The sequence below is a fragment of the Chionomys nivalis genome, chromosome 14, assembly GCF_950005125.1.
Source record: "Chionomys nivalis chromosome 14, mChiNiv1.1, whole genome shotgun sequence".
Lineage (NCBI taxonomy): Eukaryota > Metazoa > Chordata > Mammalia > Rodentia > Cricetidae > Chionomys > Chionomys nivalis.
Genome location: NC_080099.1, coordinates 10,441,344 through 10,459,826, shown reverse-complemented (window position 1 = coordinate 10,459,826; position 18,483 = coordinate 10,441,344). Strand labels below are relative to the sequence as shown.

General features: G+C 37.7%; 1 protein-coding gene across 7 annotated transcripts in view; it reads left to right on the top strand.

Annotated features, from left to right (window-relative positions):
• The window catches only part of Pias2 (protein inhibitor of activated STAT 2), an 80,342-nt gene that overhangs the window by 24,328 nt on the left and 37,531 nt on the right, over positions 1-18,483 (top strand). For all 7 annotated transcript variants that reach the window (XM_057789199.1, XM_057789197.1, XM_057789194.1 and 4 more), the window contains 2 exons: positions 7,420-7,897; positions 14,824-14,908. In XM_057789199.1, the coding sequence (XP_057645182.1) occupies positions 7,423-7,897; positions 14,824-14,908 (560 nt within the window). In that variant the 5' untranslated portion in view covers positions 7,420-7,422. The remainder of the gene's footprint in view (positions 1-7,419; positions 7,898-14,823; positions 14,909-18,483) is intronic.

Below are 18,483 nucleotides of genomic sequence, written 5' to 3'. Positions count from 1 at the left end.
ATTAAGGGTGACTGTTGCTCTTATCAAGGACCTGGATTTTGTTACCATTACCCATGTTGTTCTGCCTACTACCACCAGTCACAAAAAATATAAAATGTTGTGTAATTATGCATCATAAATTGCTTATTGGGTTCTGCCCTTCCTTTCCCCAGCTTGTTTCTTTGTGTAGATGTGTTGTGTGCATGCATTTGTATGTATATGGAAGCCCAAGACTAGTGTCAGGAATCATTCTCAGTTCTTTCAATCTTATTCATTGAGGCAGGATCTCAAATGAAACTCAAATTTTGCCAGTATGCTAGACAGCCTGCTCTGTGGAGTCTGTCTCCTCCACCTTCTGAGTCATTCATGTGTGGCAGCTTTTCCATGGAGTCATATCTCCACAGTGTTGCTCTTTCATAATTAATTCTCTGGGTGTAATCTGGTCCATAATATACAAAACATGATTCATTCTTTTTTATTTTTAAGTAAGGAGTAGTTGTGGGTATGTATTTTTTGCGATGTTTTAGTCATTTGTTAAAGGGCATCTGGGTTAATAGTTATTATGAGTGAAAGTTTTATAAAGATTTAATCGTAGTTCATCTGTGTACTTGCATAAATTTTCACTTTTCTTCCCAAGATTATAATTGATGGGTCTATGGCTATTGTATGTGTAGGTTTTTTTTTTTTTTTTAGAACTTGCTAAACTGTTTTCTAGAGTTGCTGTACCATTTTATATCCCTACCAACAGTGTGTGGACTGATCCAGGCTCTCTGCCTTCTTGCCAGCATTTGGTGTTAATACTTTTTCATTTTAGCCATTCTGGTAGGTATCTAAGTGATGTGCTAGTGAGGTTTTAAGTTGCATTTCTCTGATGGCTAATTATGTTAACTTTTATGTGCCTGTTTGCCTATATGTTCTTATTATTGAAATGTCTTTCCATTTCTTTTGAAGTTTTTCCAATTGGATTGTTTCCTCCCTTTTTCCCCCTGTTGAATGATAATGGTTCTAAGTATATTCTAGATTCCAGTCCCTTATTAGATATATAGCTTGCATATATTTTATCCATGCCTGATAACTGCCTTTTCTTTGTTATAAAGGAGCCTTTTGAGAAACATAAGTTTTAATTTTGGTGAAGTCAAGCATGTCACTTTTCTTTTTATGTGTCTTGCTTTTTACTGTCATACTGACTTAGATCTTGAAGATTCCTCCCTTCCCCACCCCCCAAGGAACAAGTCATTTGGTTTTGTTCTTGCAAATAAATACAGAAGTGATCTATTTGAAGCTATCTATGGGTGTCCAGTTGCCTTAATGCCATTCATTAAGTTGTTTTTACACTGCTGTCAAAAATAACTTAGGCTTGTTTGTATCTCTTTCTGTTTGGGGTTTCACAACTCAATCTTGTATCTTGATTACTGAAACTATGTTGTAAACTGGAATAGATTGATTTCCTCGCCATTTGTTTGTAGTGTGGTGCTGAGGATTTATTGAATGTCTTGTATGTACTGGTAAACCACTCTACCTCTGAGCTACATCCCTAGCCATCTGTTCTTTTAAAAAAAACAAAAACAAACAAACAAAACCAAAAAATAAAACCATTTAGGGTAGCTCTTCCAGTTTTGTTGGTTTTTCTTATTTACTCTTTCGTTGCAGTGAGAGACACCATGACCAAGACATGGTCTTGGTTACAAAGTGGGTGGGGTCCATTATTATGGCGGAAAGCAGGCATGGTTCTAGAGAAGTAGCCGAAAGCTTTGTATCTTGATCCACAGGCAGCAGGCAGAGAGAGACTGAAGGCCTGGCCTGGGCTTTTGGAACCTCAAGGTCCACCACCATGATACACTTCCAACAGCATACCTCCTAATCCTTACAGACAGTTCAACTAAACATTCAAAGGTTTAAACCTCCAGGGGTTATCATTTTAACTACCCTTGCCTCATTTCTAATATTTGGGGAAAATGTTCACTTTACGAGTTAGTAAAGTCTGAGTTCCCCACTTTTACTGTAAGAATAAAATGGCACATGTCCCCTAGTGGCAGCAGTGAGCAGCAGGCACGAGACCACAGCCGGCCACAAAGGTAGCTGGTCCCAGGCTGGGAGCCATGCAGTGGGTGAGAGACAGAGACCTATTAGGCACACCATGCAGAGAAAGTGGGCATTTATTTAATGGGTTATGGAGGGGAAAGGGAAAGGGGAGAAGGGAGAAGGGGGGAAGAGAAGTGGAAAGGGGATAAATGGGGAGAAAGAAGAGGCAGAAGCTGCCTCTTCTGGAGAGATGGAAAGGAAGGAACTCAGGTTGGAAGGAGAAGGAAGATCTGCTGCATCAATGGAAAAAGAAGGGAGTGGGTGGGTCTTGTCTCTTAAGGGGACAGGACAGACCATTACACTCGCTATTTGTATAAAGTACTATTTTTCAAATGAGTACTTTCCTTCTATTCCTATTTTTAAGACGAAGTTTTGCTGTATGTCCTTGGCTGGATGCAGACTATGTATTTTAGGTTGGTTTTGAACTTGTAACAGTCTTGCTGACTCAGCTTTAGCCTCCAGCACCATGATTACAGTCATGCACCACACACCCATTTGAGAACACTCCTTCTTCTTTATAAAATCATGAATTTGTTAATAATTCTGTGTTGATTGTGTTCACATGACTTTTTAGCTGTTAAAATGCAATACTATGTTAATTTCCTTATTTTTGAAGATTTATTTATTATGTATGCAGTGCTCTGCCTACGTGTATGCCTGCATGCCAGAAGAGGGTACCAGATCTCATTATAAATGGCTGTGAGCTATCAAGTGGTTGCTGGGAATTGAACTCAGGACCTCTGAAAGAGCAGCCAATGCTCTTAACCTTTGAGCCATCTTTCCAGCCCCCTTTGTTAATTTCTTGAACCCCGCCTTGCCTCCCTAGCAATCCCACATGATATGTCCATAATTTTTTTCCTACATATTGCTGTATTTTAGTTACTATTATTCTCTTAAAATTTTTGATTGTATTTGTGAGGGATATTGGTTTGTATTTTTATTTTTTGTAGAATTCTTTAGAATTATTTTGTTTTGAGGTAGGTTCATGATTTGTGATTCACATTGATTTGAACTTCAGTCTTACAGCCTTAAGTTTTCCAAGTGCTAAGATTACAGATGTGCTACCATGCCTAGTTAATGCAGTGCTGGGGATGGGACCTTGGGCATCATACATGCTAAGCAAACATTCTACTACCTGAGCTACATTTCCAGCTCCTACTTTAAAGACTTTATTGCTTTGTTATGTTACCTAGAATATATGTGTTATGCCCAGTCTGTGGGGACCCCAAAAAGACCACCTGAGAGACCGACTCACTGAAATGCAAAAGCAAGGTTTATAGTGTGTGTTAAAAGTTGGCACGGACTTTGTCAGCACAGCAGCTAGAGGGAGGTATCCTGCCCTTCTAGAGGATACTATTTAAAGGCAAAACCCAGAAAAGTTATATTAGCAGTGTGTGGGGTGATGGGTTCAATCCTGATTGACATTTTTCTAGGGGTGTCCTGGTGAAAAGTGATGGGTGTGTGCTGGCAGGTGATCCTGTCTACAATATTTGGAACGTTAGGAATTTCCTTTGGATGGTCTTTTCCTGGCGTGATGCCTGGGTAGGCTCAGTTTGTGGTCTTACTTGGAGCCAGGTATTGCCTTAGGATAAACTACTGAGACTCAGACCTCTATTGAGCTTGTTGTGGCTTGGTCCTACATATGGAATAATGTTTAATGACAAAATAATATTCATTTTATGGGCCTTAGATTTATAATTCAGTGTTTCATCTTTAATAGGATATTTGCTATTGATTTCTCATGTCATTTATCATGTTGACAGTTGACAAGGTTTTCATTACCTAATTAAGAAAGTTTTTTATATCATGAATAAATAAAACTTTATCAGATGCTTTTCTGTCATTTATCTAAGTCTTGTGGCTTTTGTTCTTAAATCAATAAATTTTTTTAAATGGTTTGCTTTTCATAAGCTTTAGAATAATAATTTGATTTCTCAGTCATCCAAAGGAAATCTGAGGTTTTTAAGCGTCATTATGAGCAAATTTTATTGTATATTTAATGTTTCAACCCAGTGTAATTACTCTTTTCCAATTCTCAGATTACATCATTCTGGCTGAGACCACTTAGGTTGCTTTTCTTTTTTTTCCTCTGTGTCCTAATAATATCTCCTCAGTTTTGTATAATTTTTTGTTTTCTAGTATGATAAAATGTTGTAAAATATTGTAAATTCATTTTGTATAGTTTTAAACAAAAACCTGTAGTACCTATAATGAACCATTTTCTCCAAAGGGCCTGGATTCCTTTTATATGAATTGGTATTTGGCTTCAACTTTTTTTTTACCCCATCTTAAAATATATATTTTTATTTATTTGAATAAAAGTTTGGAAACTAATAGCATTTGTGTGTCTTGTCCCAACTTTGACACGTTTAATCAAACCAGGAAACATTCCTGCATTTTCAAAGACTGCAAAGTGTCTGTTCTTATTACTCAGTTTAAACAATTATCAACTATAATCATTTTTAATTATTTGAAAGAATGTCATTATATGTCATACCCATAGTGGAGGTAATCAACCGTAGATTTATTTTAGCTCAGGGTTTCAGAGATTTCTGTCAGTGGTTCCTTGATACCTTCTTTATGTCTTGTGGTGAGGAAGAACATCATTTCAGGGATGTGGGCATCTTTAAAAAACAAACAAAATCAAATATTTTTCTGTAGAGAAATTACTTTTTTCAGAGCAAGTAGAAGCTAAAGACATACTAAAAGCTAGACTTTTGGAGCAAGTAGTGTAGAATAGGAATAAAAAGCTAACAAAAATCAGCTTAAAAGAGTATACTAAAGATACACACATCAAACATTGGTGAAGAAAAATAGCCAAAAATTCATTCTTGAGCTACTATCACAGCAGGCTAACCTTACCCCTTGAGGCCTCTGATGACTTGACTACACTCCCTTCCCAAAGTACCTGAATGAAAGTTGCTGCTAAAACCAAGTTAAAAAAGATAGCATCTTTTAAAAAGTCCTATTTTTAACTACACAGATATGTAAATAGCTATGTGTATATTAGTGCAGGTGTCTGCAGAGAGAGATCTCCTGTGACCTGCTTGATGTATGTGCTGAGAATTGAACCCTTATCCTCTGAAGAGCAGCCAGTACTCTTAATTACCAAACCATGTCTAAGAATCCAGGGTTCTGAGTTTTGGTCCCTGTCGCCTGTATGTAGACTTCAGGTTCCAGGTTTTCCACTGGGTCTCCTAGACCCTTACACCATTGTCTTTGCAGAATTTTCAATGTAAATACTATCTTGTACAATTCAGAGTCCTGTGATTCCACATTCTTATTTCTAAGCTCTTATCGCTGTCGTCTTTTTAGTTGGTACTTCCTTCCCCCTGGGGGTAAGAGCTTTAGTCTTGCAAGAAAGGAATCCAGGCTGTCTCATGCCTAACTGATGAGGTAGGATAGGAAAGACCTCTGGAGAATAGGTTTTGGATGGGTGGCTTCAGGTCTCTTCCTTTCTCTTGAAGATGATTCATGTGTGCCACAGGTAAATCTCACCACTGTGCTTTACCTCTTGTTCAGATTGACTGAGCATTTACTTCATAGCTAGACCTAAAAGGTAGCAGAGCTTTAGAGTATTTACTAGATTTAGTGACTGAATAGTTGAGATATGTAAAGCAGGAATTGCTTATTATGTTTGTTTTACACTCAAGTATGAATCAGTAAGTATATGAGATTACTCTTGATTTTTAAGAATTCTATCTACTCTGCTCCTTACTTGGTAGAGATCTTATTCTCATTTGAATACCAAGTTAGAATTTTTAATCATTTTTGAAGGATGACTGTTAAATAGGATGTATGTGATTTTTAGTCTTAACGTTTTTTTTGTTTGTTTGTTTGTTTATTTTTGTATTTTGAGACAGAATTTCTCTGTGTAGCTCTGACTGTCCTGGAACTAACTTTGTAGACCAGGCTGGCCTTGAACTCACAGAGATCTGCCTGCTTCTTTATTGACTGAGATTTCTGTTCTGCCTGGTCCCACAGCCGATAAGCCCCAAAGAAACTCAGAGAGGTCTACATTAATTATAAACTGGTTTACCTGTTAGATCAGGCTTCTTATAACTCTTGTAACTCATATTAGCCTTTAATTCTTGTCTGTGTTAGCCATATGGCTTGATACCTTCATCAGTGAGACATTCTTATCTTGCTTCCTCTGTGTCTGGGTGACAACTGCAGACTGAATCTTTCCTCTTCCCAGAATTCTGCTGTTCTTCTTGCCCTGCCTCTACTTCTTGCCTGGCTACTGGCCAATCAGCCTTTTATTAAGCCAGTACAAGAAACAAATGTTTACAGGGTAAAACCATTGTTCCACAGCACTTCTTCCTCCCAAGTGACAGGATTAAATGTGTGCGTCATCAGTCTGGCTTATTCTTAATATTTTAAAGTATCTTTAAAAAATATTTGTCTGTTCCTTAATATTTGAATATGGGTTAAAAGTGCATTGGCTTTGGATACCAGTTATAGCTGGATTTTGTAGATTTACTAAACAACACTAAAAGTTTTATCTTACATAAAAATCCAGCTTGTTGTTTGTTTAATTAGTGAACAATTTTGTGTTGAAGGAGCTGCGGGCTGTGTTCCTGCCGCCCCAGCTCCTGGTCGCCTGGCTAGCTTATGCCCCGAAATAACAACACACAAACTGTATTCTTTTAAACATTGCTTGGCCCATTAGCTCTAGCCCTTACTGGCTAATTCTCATATCCCGATCAACCCATCTCTAATAATTTGTGTAGCACCAGTCTTACCGGGAAAGATTCAGCATGTCTGACCTGGCGGCTTGCTTCATTGCGTCTGGCTCTGAGAGGAGCTGCCCTTCATCTGCTCTGGAGCACAGCGACATGGCGTCTGCCCCAGAGAGGAGAGCTATCGAGTCTGACCTCACTTCCTCTTCCTCCCAGCATTCTGTTCTGTTTACTCCACCCACCTATGTTCTAACCTATGAGGGCCAAGCAGTTTCTTTATTTTTTAACCATTGACCTTCCTCCATCAATTTTGTACAAATACTGTTTTATATTATGAGGTCTCAGTTTTGAAAAAGAACATTGTCATTGGCTAAAGAATTTATAGTGAAGAAGCAAATAGGGATTTATATTGGAGCATAGTCTGACAATAAGATGTTTATTAAAACCAAGAGTAGGTTTCCAACATAAAGAGAAAAAACAAAATCTGATTTAACATAACTCAAATGGAAAGTTTCAAGAGAAGATAATTTTTTGAATCTTAGTATTCTAAGTGGTGTGGTATATGTAAATATTAATTACTGTCAGGAAAAATTTTATTTTACAGTATGATTTAATGGGTTTTTAAAAATATACTTGATGATGAGTTGTCTTTTTTTCTCTTTTTCTTCCCTTTTAGAATATGGTTTCTAGTTTTAGGGTTTCTGAGTTACAAGTGTTACTAGGCTTTGCTGGACGGAATAAAAGTGGGCGTAAACATGACCTCCTGATGAGGGCGTTGCATTTATTGAAGAGTGGCTGCAGCCCTGCGGTTCAGATTAAAATTCGAGAATTATATAGACGCCGATACCCACGGACACTTGAAGGACTTTCTGATTTATCCACAATCAAATCATCAGTTTTCAGTTTGGATGGTAGTTCATCACCAGTAGTAGAACCTGACTTGGCTGTGGCTGGAATCCACTCGTTGCCTTCTACTTCAATTACACCTCATTCACCATCATCTCCTGTTGGTTCTGTGCTGCTTCAGGACACTAAGCCCACATTTGAGATGCAGCAGCCATCTCCTCCCATTCCTCCTGTCCATCCTGATGTGCAGTTAAAAAACCTGCCTTTTTATGATGTCCTTGATGTTCTCATCAAGCCCACAAGTTTAGGTAAGTATTAAGAAAAATTACTTTATAATTAAAAAATGTTTTAAAGAAATCAACCTCCAACTATTTATTAATGATTTTCTATTAATACCTTAAAAATAATACTGAGGGTTGGTAAAATGACTCATGGGGTAAAAGACCTTTGCTGCCCAGTCTGAGAGTCTAAACTCAGTTACCAAGACCCGCAGGGTGAGAGGAGAAAACCTATTCCTGGAACACGTTCTCTGATCCTGCATACGCGTATCACAGCTTGCACGCTCTCACAGATAAATAAATGCTACCAATATTAAAGAGAGCTCATAGCCACGCATGGTGGTCTTCAGTAATCCAAGAGATCTTTGGGTTTGAGGCCTGTCTGGATTACATAGTAAGTCCTTATCTCAAAAGCAAAAACAAAATCACTCCCATCCCCCAAATCAAGGGACTAGGGAGATAGATGCCCTGGTGCATAAAAGCAGTAAGCTTGAAGACCTGAGTGTGAATACCTAGAACCCATATAGATCTAGACTTGATGACACATGCTTCTGTAATCTTAATGTTTCTACAGGGAAATGGGAAATGGAGACGGAAAATCTTAGACATACACACACATGCCTTATACCAGAGGTATTGCTCTAACTTATATGCCCTTGCCCACATTGGCACATGTGAATGTAGATAAATGTTGAAAAAAATACAAAAAAAAAATCAGGCATGTTTCTTATGCCTATAGTCCCAGTACTTGGGAAACTGAGACAAGAGGGTTGCTGAGAATGTGGCCAGCCTGGGATACATAGTTCTGGCCAACCAGGGTTGCATAGTAAGATCTGGGTCAAAGGCAAAATGAGACAACTAAATTAGAACAAACTAGAACTAAAAAATTGAGGTATTGTTGCTGAACATTTAAGTGTACAAGTAAAGAATTGTTGTAGTCATAACTGAAATTTAATGTAAAAATGTTACATCATTTGAATGTCCTTTAGTTTTTTTCTTTCTAATTTTTAAGAGCTGTGTGTGTGTGTGTGTGTGTGTGAGTTGAGAAGGGAGGGATGTTAAAAGCCAATGTAGAGCTTATCCTCAACTATTTTGTTTGTTTGCCTTTTGGAGTCTTAATGTGTAGCCCAGGCTAGACTGGAATGCTGTCTTACTGCCTCAGCCTCTCAAGAACTTAGATTACAGATCTATCCCTGCACCTGGCTAACTTTTTTCTTTCAAATTTGTGTGTCTTTTGTTTAATTCTTTTGCCCTCCTAATTCCTGTGGCTAGAACTACCTCCTATATTCTTTTTATGTCTTAAGGACTCAGATTTCTTTTGTGTGAATTGGGAATAGACTTAAGGCCATAACATCTCTATCATATTTTGATAGTGTTCCAGAGCTCTAACTTTTGTTTAATGTAGTTTTCAGCTGCTTTCCTAACACATGTTTATCTGTTAGAGGCTGAAGTGATGACATAGTGGGTAATAGTAAGTACTGCTCTTGCAGAAGAAGCAGTTCAGTTTCCAGATCAGGGTGGCTCACAGCAGTTGCACTACAGCTCCAGGTGACCTGCACACCTTTATACCCACACACAAGCACGTACACATAATTAAAAGAATTGATCTAAAAAAAAAACCTTTTATACATATTTTTCTAAAGTGGGAAAGGGTGTTTATTTATTTATTTGTTTGTTATTTTGTGTGTATGTAGGTGGTACAATATATCTTGGTGACTCAGGATGAAGTCTTTAGACAGGACTGGTAATGAGGTTAGGATGGTCTGATTGTTGACAGGCCAAGATGGCTACTTGGTATCTTACTTTGTTTCATTTATTTATTTTTAGCAGTTTAAATTCTGTAAACTCATTGCCTTTTTTGCCATTATTAATGCTATTAAAAACAGATCTTTGACAACAGTGAGATGGCTCAGAGAGTAAAAGGTGTTTGCTGTGGAACCTCATAACCTGAACCTGGATGCCTAGAACCCACATAATAGATGTCTGACTAGCACAAGTTATTTTCTGATTGTTTGTGTGTATGTGTGTGAACACATACAGATATATGTAATAATAATGTCCAACACCACAAAAAATACATATCCTTGAAATTTTTATATGAAAACTTGCTTCTTTAAACTTTTTATTTTGAAAATTATTGTTAGAGGGAAAGCAATATGCCTCAGTGGATCAAAGACACTTATTGCCAAACCTTAAGACACAAGTTTGATATCTATAATCCACACGATGGAGAGAATTGGTTCTTTCAAGTTATCAGCTGACCTCTTCAAGTGTTCGTTGTGTGCATATACAATAGAAACAAACATAAAATACTATAACAGAAAGCTGAATACAGTGAGTGGCACATGCCTGTAACACTAGTTCTAATTGGTCTTAATAAAAACCTGGAGTCAATTAAGGTAAATACTGAAAGGTCAGAGAAGTAAAGGAACCATTCATTAGACTTTTTACCTCTACTGAATTCTCAAACTGAAGGGAGGCAAAATTCTGTCTCCACGAATCCTCAGACTGAATGCCCTGAGCTCCTGTCTCCTTCCGTTTTCCTCTCGCCTCCCAACCGTATTCCTTCTTGTCTCTACCTTCCTAGTGCCTTTAGGTGTGTGACTCCCAAGTGTTGGTATCAATGGTGTGAGTCACCACCACCTGCCTCTGTTTCTCTGCCCAGGGTGGCCTTGAACTCACAGAGATGCACCTGTTTTTGCCTCTTGAGTGCTGGGATTAAAGGCTTATGCCACCAACATCTGTCCAGAAAGTATTTTTTTTTTCTATTTAATAAACTTAATAAAATAAACTTATATTGGGCATTCCAAGTTTTGTTTTTTTGAAACAGGGTCTCTCAATGTAGTGTTGACTGTTCTAGAATTCAAGGCCATAGAATTTCACCTACTGCTGCCTCTGTGCTGGGGATAAAGGGATGTGCTACTATGCTCAGCTGGAGATATTTTGATAGCATTTGATAATATAATGGCCTTATTTTCTCCAGTTACCATTGTATGTAAATATTAGCCTTTGTGCATCTTTATAAACTTTTGAACTTTAATATCACCTTTTATTTCAAGCAATGCTTTGTTTTTTTTTCCCTCAGCTGTTTTTTCGTGACAGGACTTTTGCTGTACCTATTGTCTTGGACCTAACTCTTGTAGACCAGGCTGGCCTCGAACTCACAGAAATCCGCCTGCCTCTGCCTCGCAAGTACTGGGATTAAAGGCTTAGCCACAACCACCCGGCTTTCAGAGTGTGTTCTTGTGTGGCTCATCAGCATTCCGTCTCTATTTCCTTTCACCTTGTGAAACTGAATCTCTGAGCCCATAGAGCTGTCATTCTCCATTTCTTCTCCTCCAGCTTCTGACAGCCACATTTCTGCGCTCTTATCTGATTTTTACTATGTTAAGTACCTCATGTAAGTGAGATAATACAGTATGGCTTTTTGCTACTTGACTTATTTCACAGTTAATATAATGTCCTCCATGCTTGTCCTTAGCACTTAAAGCTGCAAAACACTATATAATACTGCCTTTTTCTTGTCCACTTGTCTGTCTGAACATGGGGTTGCTTTCACAGTTTAGCTGTTATGAATAATAATACTTTCATTAACATGACTATAAGTATCTCTATCCAAAAGTAGGATTGTTATATCATATGGTTGTTTTTAATTTTTAGGCAACTACGGTACTGTTTTCCACAACAAGTTCACTTTATTGCTCTGCTGTGAACTCAGATTTGCGTGAGAATCTTCTCCACACCCTTGCCAAAATGTTCTGGTTTTTGGGAGGAGTGCTTTATTTTGGATAGTAGCCAACACAATGGATATAAAGTAGCATAGAATTAAAGTTTTCACTTGGATTTCTCTAATTAGGAGTAGTAATTGAGAACTTTTCATGTGATTATTAGCTATTTGGTACATTGTTTGGAGAAAAGTTTTTTCAAATTCTTTGCCTAGTTTTGAATTGGGCTACTTTTATTTTCATTGTTGAATTTTAGGAGGACCTCCCCATGTCTGCTTTCTAACATCCATTTACTTTTGATTCAGAGATACAATCTAATAAAGAACAAAAGACTGATCTTTGATGACAGGTGCAGTGATTGATGGGGATGGAAGCCAAGCACAGTCTTAGATGATATAATACATTAGCTCACTCACTATTTCAGGTTAGCCTAAACTGAGCCACAAATCTACCTATCAGACTTTAAATTTTTTTTAAAGTTTTATGTCCGTGTACCATATGCATACCTGTTGCTCATGGTGGCTAGAAGAGGCCATTGGATCCCCTGGAATTGGAGTTACAGATTGTTGAACCTCTATGTAGATGCTGGGAATTAAACCCCGTCCTTTGGAAGACCAACTAGTGCTCTTAACTGATAGTCATCTCTTCAGCCCCTAATGAAACTAATTATTACACCTCTTTACAAACCACTCCCAACCTGAGTACAACTTCTAGAGAGCAGTCTTGACCAAAATACAAGCCAGCTTAATACAATATGTCAATATAATACTCCAGAGAATGGACTGGATGGCTTAACAGACTTTATATTTTATTTAGAATATTTAACAAGGTATGTTAAGATGTTAATTTTTTATCTATAAATATTTTACCAAGCCAGAGTCATTATTATCAAGTAGGTGGCAAAATGCATATAACAGACAATAGCTTTTTTCATTGAAATATTTCATTTATTCACTTACTTATTTTGAGACAAGGGTCTCACAATGTAGCCCTGGCTAACTTGGTAGTCATCATGTATATCAGGCTGGCCTTGAACTCACAGAGTTCTGTTTGTCTCTGCCTTTGAGTATTAAAGGTGTTTACCAACTGGCCCAAATTTTACTTTTTTTGAGTGCATGCGGTATCCTCAAAGTGAGAAGGAGGTCTTGGACCTTTTGGAACTGATGTGGATGTTAAAAGTCTAACTTTGGTCCTCTGTAAGAACATCGAGCACTCTTAAGTACCGTACACTCTTGACAGATCCTTTATTTTCCTTCCCTCCCTCCCTCCCTCCCTCCCTCCCTCCCTCCCTCCCTCCCTCCCTCCCTCCCTCCCTCCCTCCCTCCCTCCCTCCCTCCCCTCTTTCTCTCCCCTCCCCTTCTCCCTCTCAAGGACTTAATACAGATTACCAGAACTATACACCTTCACATATGTTTCACATTTGGTTTATAAAACAGTCATAAAAAGTAAAAAAAAAAAGTGTTCTCATATTAATTGAGAAAGATTTAAACTTTTATGTCGTGTGTGTGTGTTTGCATGTGTGCTGCACACACCTCATTTTTACTTTGTTGTTTTTTGGGCACTCTGCACTTGTGTTATATGTTTTCAGATTTATGACTAGAGAAACCCAGTGCTTATACTATTAAGTAAGATGGAAAACACTGTATGTGTTTACTTGGTTCACTTTGTGATAGTGATTAGGCTTAGGGCCTTGTGTGTACTAAGCAATCCTTTTTTTAGCCTCTAAACACTTTGTGGTCACTTGCAATATCATAATATGGGTTATTGTATTAGATTTGATAGTTAAGAGGTCATGGATGAACTTAACAATTAACAGAGGAAAAGGGAAAACCATACAGAAGGGACAGAAGAGCAAGAAGGAACTGAGGAAGCGGATGCTCTTACTTTGTTTTATGTCCTGTAATTATATCGTGTAATGTAAAGCTGCTTCACATGTAATGTTTAAACAGCCCCTCTCTTTCCTCATTTTAGAGATAGTCTGAGAAAATATGAATTAGCATTATTATATTTCTAAGAAGCATAAATTCTGCAATAAGGTGTGCATGCTTTTTACTCAATAAGTTAGTATTTTTCTTGGTTTGGTATGACTGACAAGGAGGGCCTTTTGACCTTAGACATTTTAGTTGTCACCTTGTTCATGATCTGGGATAGTTATAACACTAACATACAGAAGTTACTTTTGCTTTCTCTTGGGTGATGCTGCAGTATTTTATGGTCAATTCCCCCTTCCTATGTGTCAGTGGGCTCTGTTATTTATTTATTTATTTTTGGACAGGGCCTCTGTAGCATTGAACTCAGTATATGGTCCAAGGTGGCTGTGAACTCAGGATCCCCTTGCCTCAGCCTCGTGAGTGTTAAGATTACAGCCATGTGCCTCTGTGCCTATAATGAACATTAGAACATCAGTGAACAGGGGCTGGAGAGATGGCTCAGAGGTTAAGAGCACTGCCTGCTCTTCCAAAGGTCCTGAGTTCAATTCCCAGCAACCACATGGTGGCTCGCAACCACATGGTGGCTCACAACCATCTGTAATGGGGTCTGGTGCCCTCTTCTGGCCTTCAGGCATACACACAGACAGAATACTGTATACAGAATAAATAAATAAATAAATAAATAAATAAATAAATAAATATTTAAAAAAAAAAGAACATCAGTGAATAATTAATTCAGCAGTATTGACATGTTACAGTTCTTCGTGAACTTATCAGTAAATTTTAGCTTTTAATAATGTAGTTTAACAGTTTGACTTTGCCATGCAATTCTTTTTTATAAGCAATTTATAAGGTTATCTTTTATAAGCAATAATTGCTATTTACCTAAAGTTCTGAAAATTTGGATTTTCTTTTGTTTGTTGTGAGTAATTAAATATAAAGTACTGAAATAGGAAACAACAAAGAAATTACTCAAAACATCAGTTTTTTGTATTGCATTACTGGGAGAGAGTTTTTCTGACTCTCATGAGATAGTCTGGAATGAAATGTCATCTTGAATGATTTTATTGTATTTTTGACATCACAATATAGTTAATGTTTTAGAATACTGAATGATTAAGTATTTAAAAGTAAGCTCATTTGGATAACTACTTAGAATTAAATATGAATGCAATTTCACAAATACTGAAGTTTAGAGTATTAAATTTAACCTTGAACATTCCAGGATTTAGCCAACACTTTCTCAAGTTCCTGGTTATTTCAGGTGCTTATTTGCTAATAATTTTTTTTCCCTCCTCAGTTCAAAGCAGTATTCAACGGTTTCAAGAGAAGTTTTTTATTTTTGCTTTGACACCTCAGCAAGTTAGAGAAATATGCATATCAAGGTAAGAGGAATATTTTAAATACATTTTCTCTCAAAGGTTATGTGTGTATCTTCTAGAGTTATCTTAATAACTGGGTGAGTTAAATAGAAGTTTATTCCAAGATTGAGGTATTGATGTTTTGTTACTCCAAAAGCCTTTCCTTGGGGCTTATACATTTTCCTGTGTCACACATGAATTTTTTTCTGTTGTAATGCATGCCACTATGCAACATGACAGTGTCATGATACCATGTCTGTTACCTTAAGGGTTCTTTTAAGAATTTTAATTACGTCGATAATGACAATTACAAATACAGTCATATTGTGAGTGAAGACTTCCATGTATAAACTTTGGGGGCTCACATTTCAGTCTATAAAGGTTGACTATTACTTTTTTTAAAAAAAACTTTTTTTGTACATTTATTTGTGTGTGTGTGTGTGTATGTGGCAAATGCCATGGTACATGTGTGATGTCAGAATATCAAGAATTCAAATTAGTTCTCTTCTGTTATGTGGCTTCAGGAACTGAACTCAGATCGTTAGGCTTAGCATTGAGTGCCTTTGCCACTGAGCCATGTTGCCAGTCCCAATTGGACTATTTCTTAACTAATATGAGTATAGTTTGACAAAGATTAGTCAAGTAGTAGATATTGTATATTAGAAAATGTTGTAACCTTTGAATTAAACCTCAAGCATCTTTTAGTCACATATGCCAGTATATTTTTTTGTTTTATTTGTATTTCTGGTGCTTAGAAACAAACCCTGGAACTTCTGTGTGCTGGTCAAAGGCTCCTATCACCTTCAATATTTCAAAAGGAAATTTTATTACAAATAGGGCAGCATAATAAAAGATCTTGTGAAAATTGGGCATGGTGGTGCACACCTGTGAGCCTAGTTCTCCAGAGGTAGAGGCAAGAAGATCAGAAATTCAAGGCCAACTTTGGCTACTGGAGATTCTCTTTCAGAGTAAAAATGAACTTGATAATAGCCCAAAGATAAAGTAACTAGACAAACATTTTTGAGACTAAATGTGAATAACATTAATGATTCTTGGTTAAGAACAAAAGCTGAATTGGGCATGGTGGCACTTGTCTTTAATCCCAGCACTCAGGAGACAGATCTCTGTGAGTTGAAGGCCAACCTGATCCACATACTGACACTTTGTCTTAAAAAGAAAAGTACTGGCCAGGTTTATGTCAACTTGACACAGGCTAGAGTCATTTTGGAAGAGGGAACTCAAAAGTCCCACTAGATTGGCCTAAGGGTTTCTGTGGTGAAACAGCATGACTAAGCCAGCTTTAAAAGGGTCTTGTTTATGTTTCAGAGGTTTAGTCAGTGATCATAGTGATCATCATGGCGGGAAGCATGTAGTCACTGGAGCAGAAACTGGTAGCCTGATTTGTAGGCAGAGAGATTGGAGGAGGAAGATAGGAAGAGGGAGACAGACACAGACACAGGGTCTTGAAATCTCTAAGGTCACCCCTTGTGACACACCTTCTCCAACAAGGCCACACCCACTCTGACAGCACTGCACTTCCTAATCCTTCCCAAATAGTTCCTCTAACTGGTGACCAAGCATTCAAACCACCACACCTGGAATGCATTGTCTTGATTGCTGATTGATTCAGGACAGCCATTTCTCTGGATGGTGCCACCCCTGGGTGTAGTTTGTAGGTACTGTGAGAAAGCAAGCTGAATAAACAGCACTTCTCTCTGGCCTCTGCATCACCGCCTGCCTCCAGGTTCCTGCCCTGATGAGTTCATTCCCTGCTGGATCCTTTCATGGTTCATGAGCATGCCGCCCATTAAATCTTGTTACGAAGTGGGCACATTACCCATCCGATGTGAGAAAAAAAAAGTTATATGCTGAAATAAACCCTTTCCTCTTCAGATTGTTAGGGTCATGGTGTTTATCAGCACAATAGAAACCCTAAGACCACAAACCAGTAAAACCACAAAACCCAGAATAGTTCAGGGAAAAACTAGCTGTGCAGTCACCCTCCCTGGCCTAAATATTAAATACCCCCAATCAGGAGAAATACTGTTGTTAATCTTGTCAGTTTTGGATGGAGAAAAAGAGGTCCTGTGGCATTTAATTTAGGTGAAAAGAAACTTTTTCTCGGCAAAAGTGCACTTAAGAGATAAAAGGGAAAGAGAAGGGAAGTCTGTAGTATGATCATTTCCAACTAAAGAGGGAGTCATTTTGCAGGTCCTCGGGAAATGCACAATGGTTTAGAGCTTGCTGCTCTTGCAGAGAACCCAGGTTTAGTTCGTAACTCTCACCAGGTTCGCAACCAACTGTAATTCCAGTTCCAGGGTTCTGGTACTTTACAAGCATACAAGTAGTACACTACATAAGTGCTGGCAAAATACTCAGAAAAACAACCTTTTCTAAAAGGGTGAGAAAAGTAGACAGTTGTTTTTGCTGTTAATACATTATTCATGGCCTTTTTCTTTTCCTTGTGGCACTAGGGAACCTCAGAGGTGGCTAAGCAAGTGCTCTATTGCAGGGCAGCACTAGCAGCCACCAAAAGCCTTCTTACAAGACTGAGCATTAGAGAACTGAGGGTTGGCAGGTTAAATTATGTCCTGGGGCCATATGGAAAAGTAGAGGGAAAATTTGAAATCAAATGAGAGGTCTTTTTTGACCTCTTCCTTAAGAATGTTTTTGAGATGTTAGCATGAGTTTTGTTTTAAAAAAAGAGAAAAGATACTGTAGCAAGTAACTTTGGGAAATTCTGTGCTTAACATATATGTATTTATAGACAGATATTTCAGTTTTTATTATGTAAGTATGCATTGTGGAGCTTCTAAGTGATTATATCCACCTAACATTTGAAAGTGTGTAGATTTGATGATTAATCATAGTGTTTTAATTAAAATTACATAATGTTTTTTGTTTGGTTTTTTGGTTTTTCAAGACAGGGTTTGTTCTGGCTGTCTGAGAACTCTATAGACTAGGCTGGCCTCAAACTCATAAAGATTTACCTGCATCTGCTTCCCAAGTGGGATTAAAGGCATGTGCCACCACCACCTGACAAAATTATATTTCTTAAAAAAACCTCAAGATTTTATAATCTATAAAGTTTGAGGTTTCACAGGGTAATGTTTACATAAATAAACTGGTTTGTAATAGTTTTGAGATATTACTAAGCCAACAAAGAAAAAAGTACATTTTATAAAAAATGTATCATTAACATCTATCTAGTGATAAATCTTTGCTTAAGGTCTGCACTGAGTGATTGCTGGGGACAAGGCGAGATATGAGATGACATAATCACTTTTTCACATCTGGTTGAGGTCTTGTTTGTTTTGTTTTTTGAGTCATAGTTTCTCCATGTAGCCCTAGCTGTTGTGGAACTCACTCTGTAGACCAGACTGACCTTGAACTCACAGAAATCTACCTGTCTCTGCCTCTTAAATGTTGGGATTAATGGCAGATTGCAGTCTTGTTAATGAACTGAATTATTTAAATAAAATTTCCATTGGCACTGCAAGGTGTTATATTAAAAACACTAATTTAGTCATGGCAGATGAGTTGCTGTGAGGAGACACGATCACTGTTAATCTTTGTGTCTTAGGAAGCTTTACTGAGTT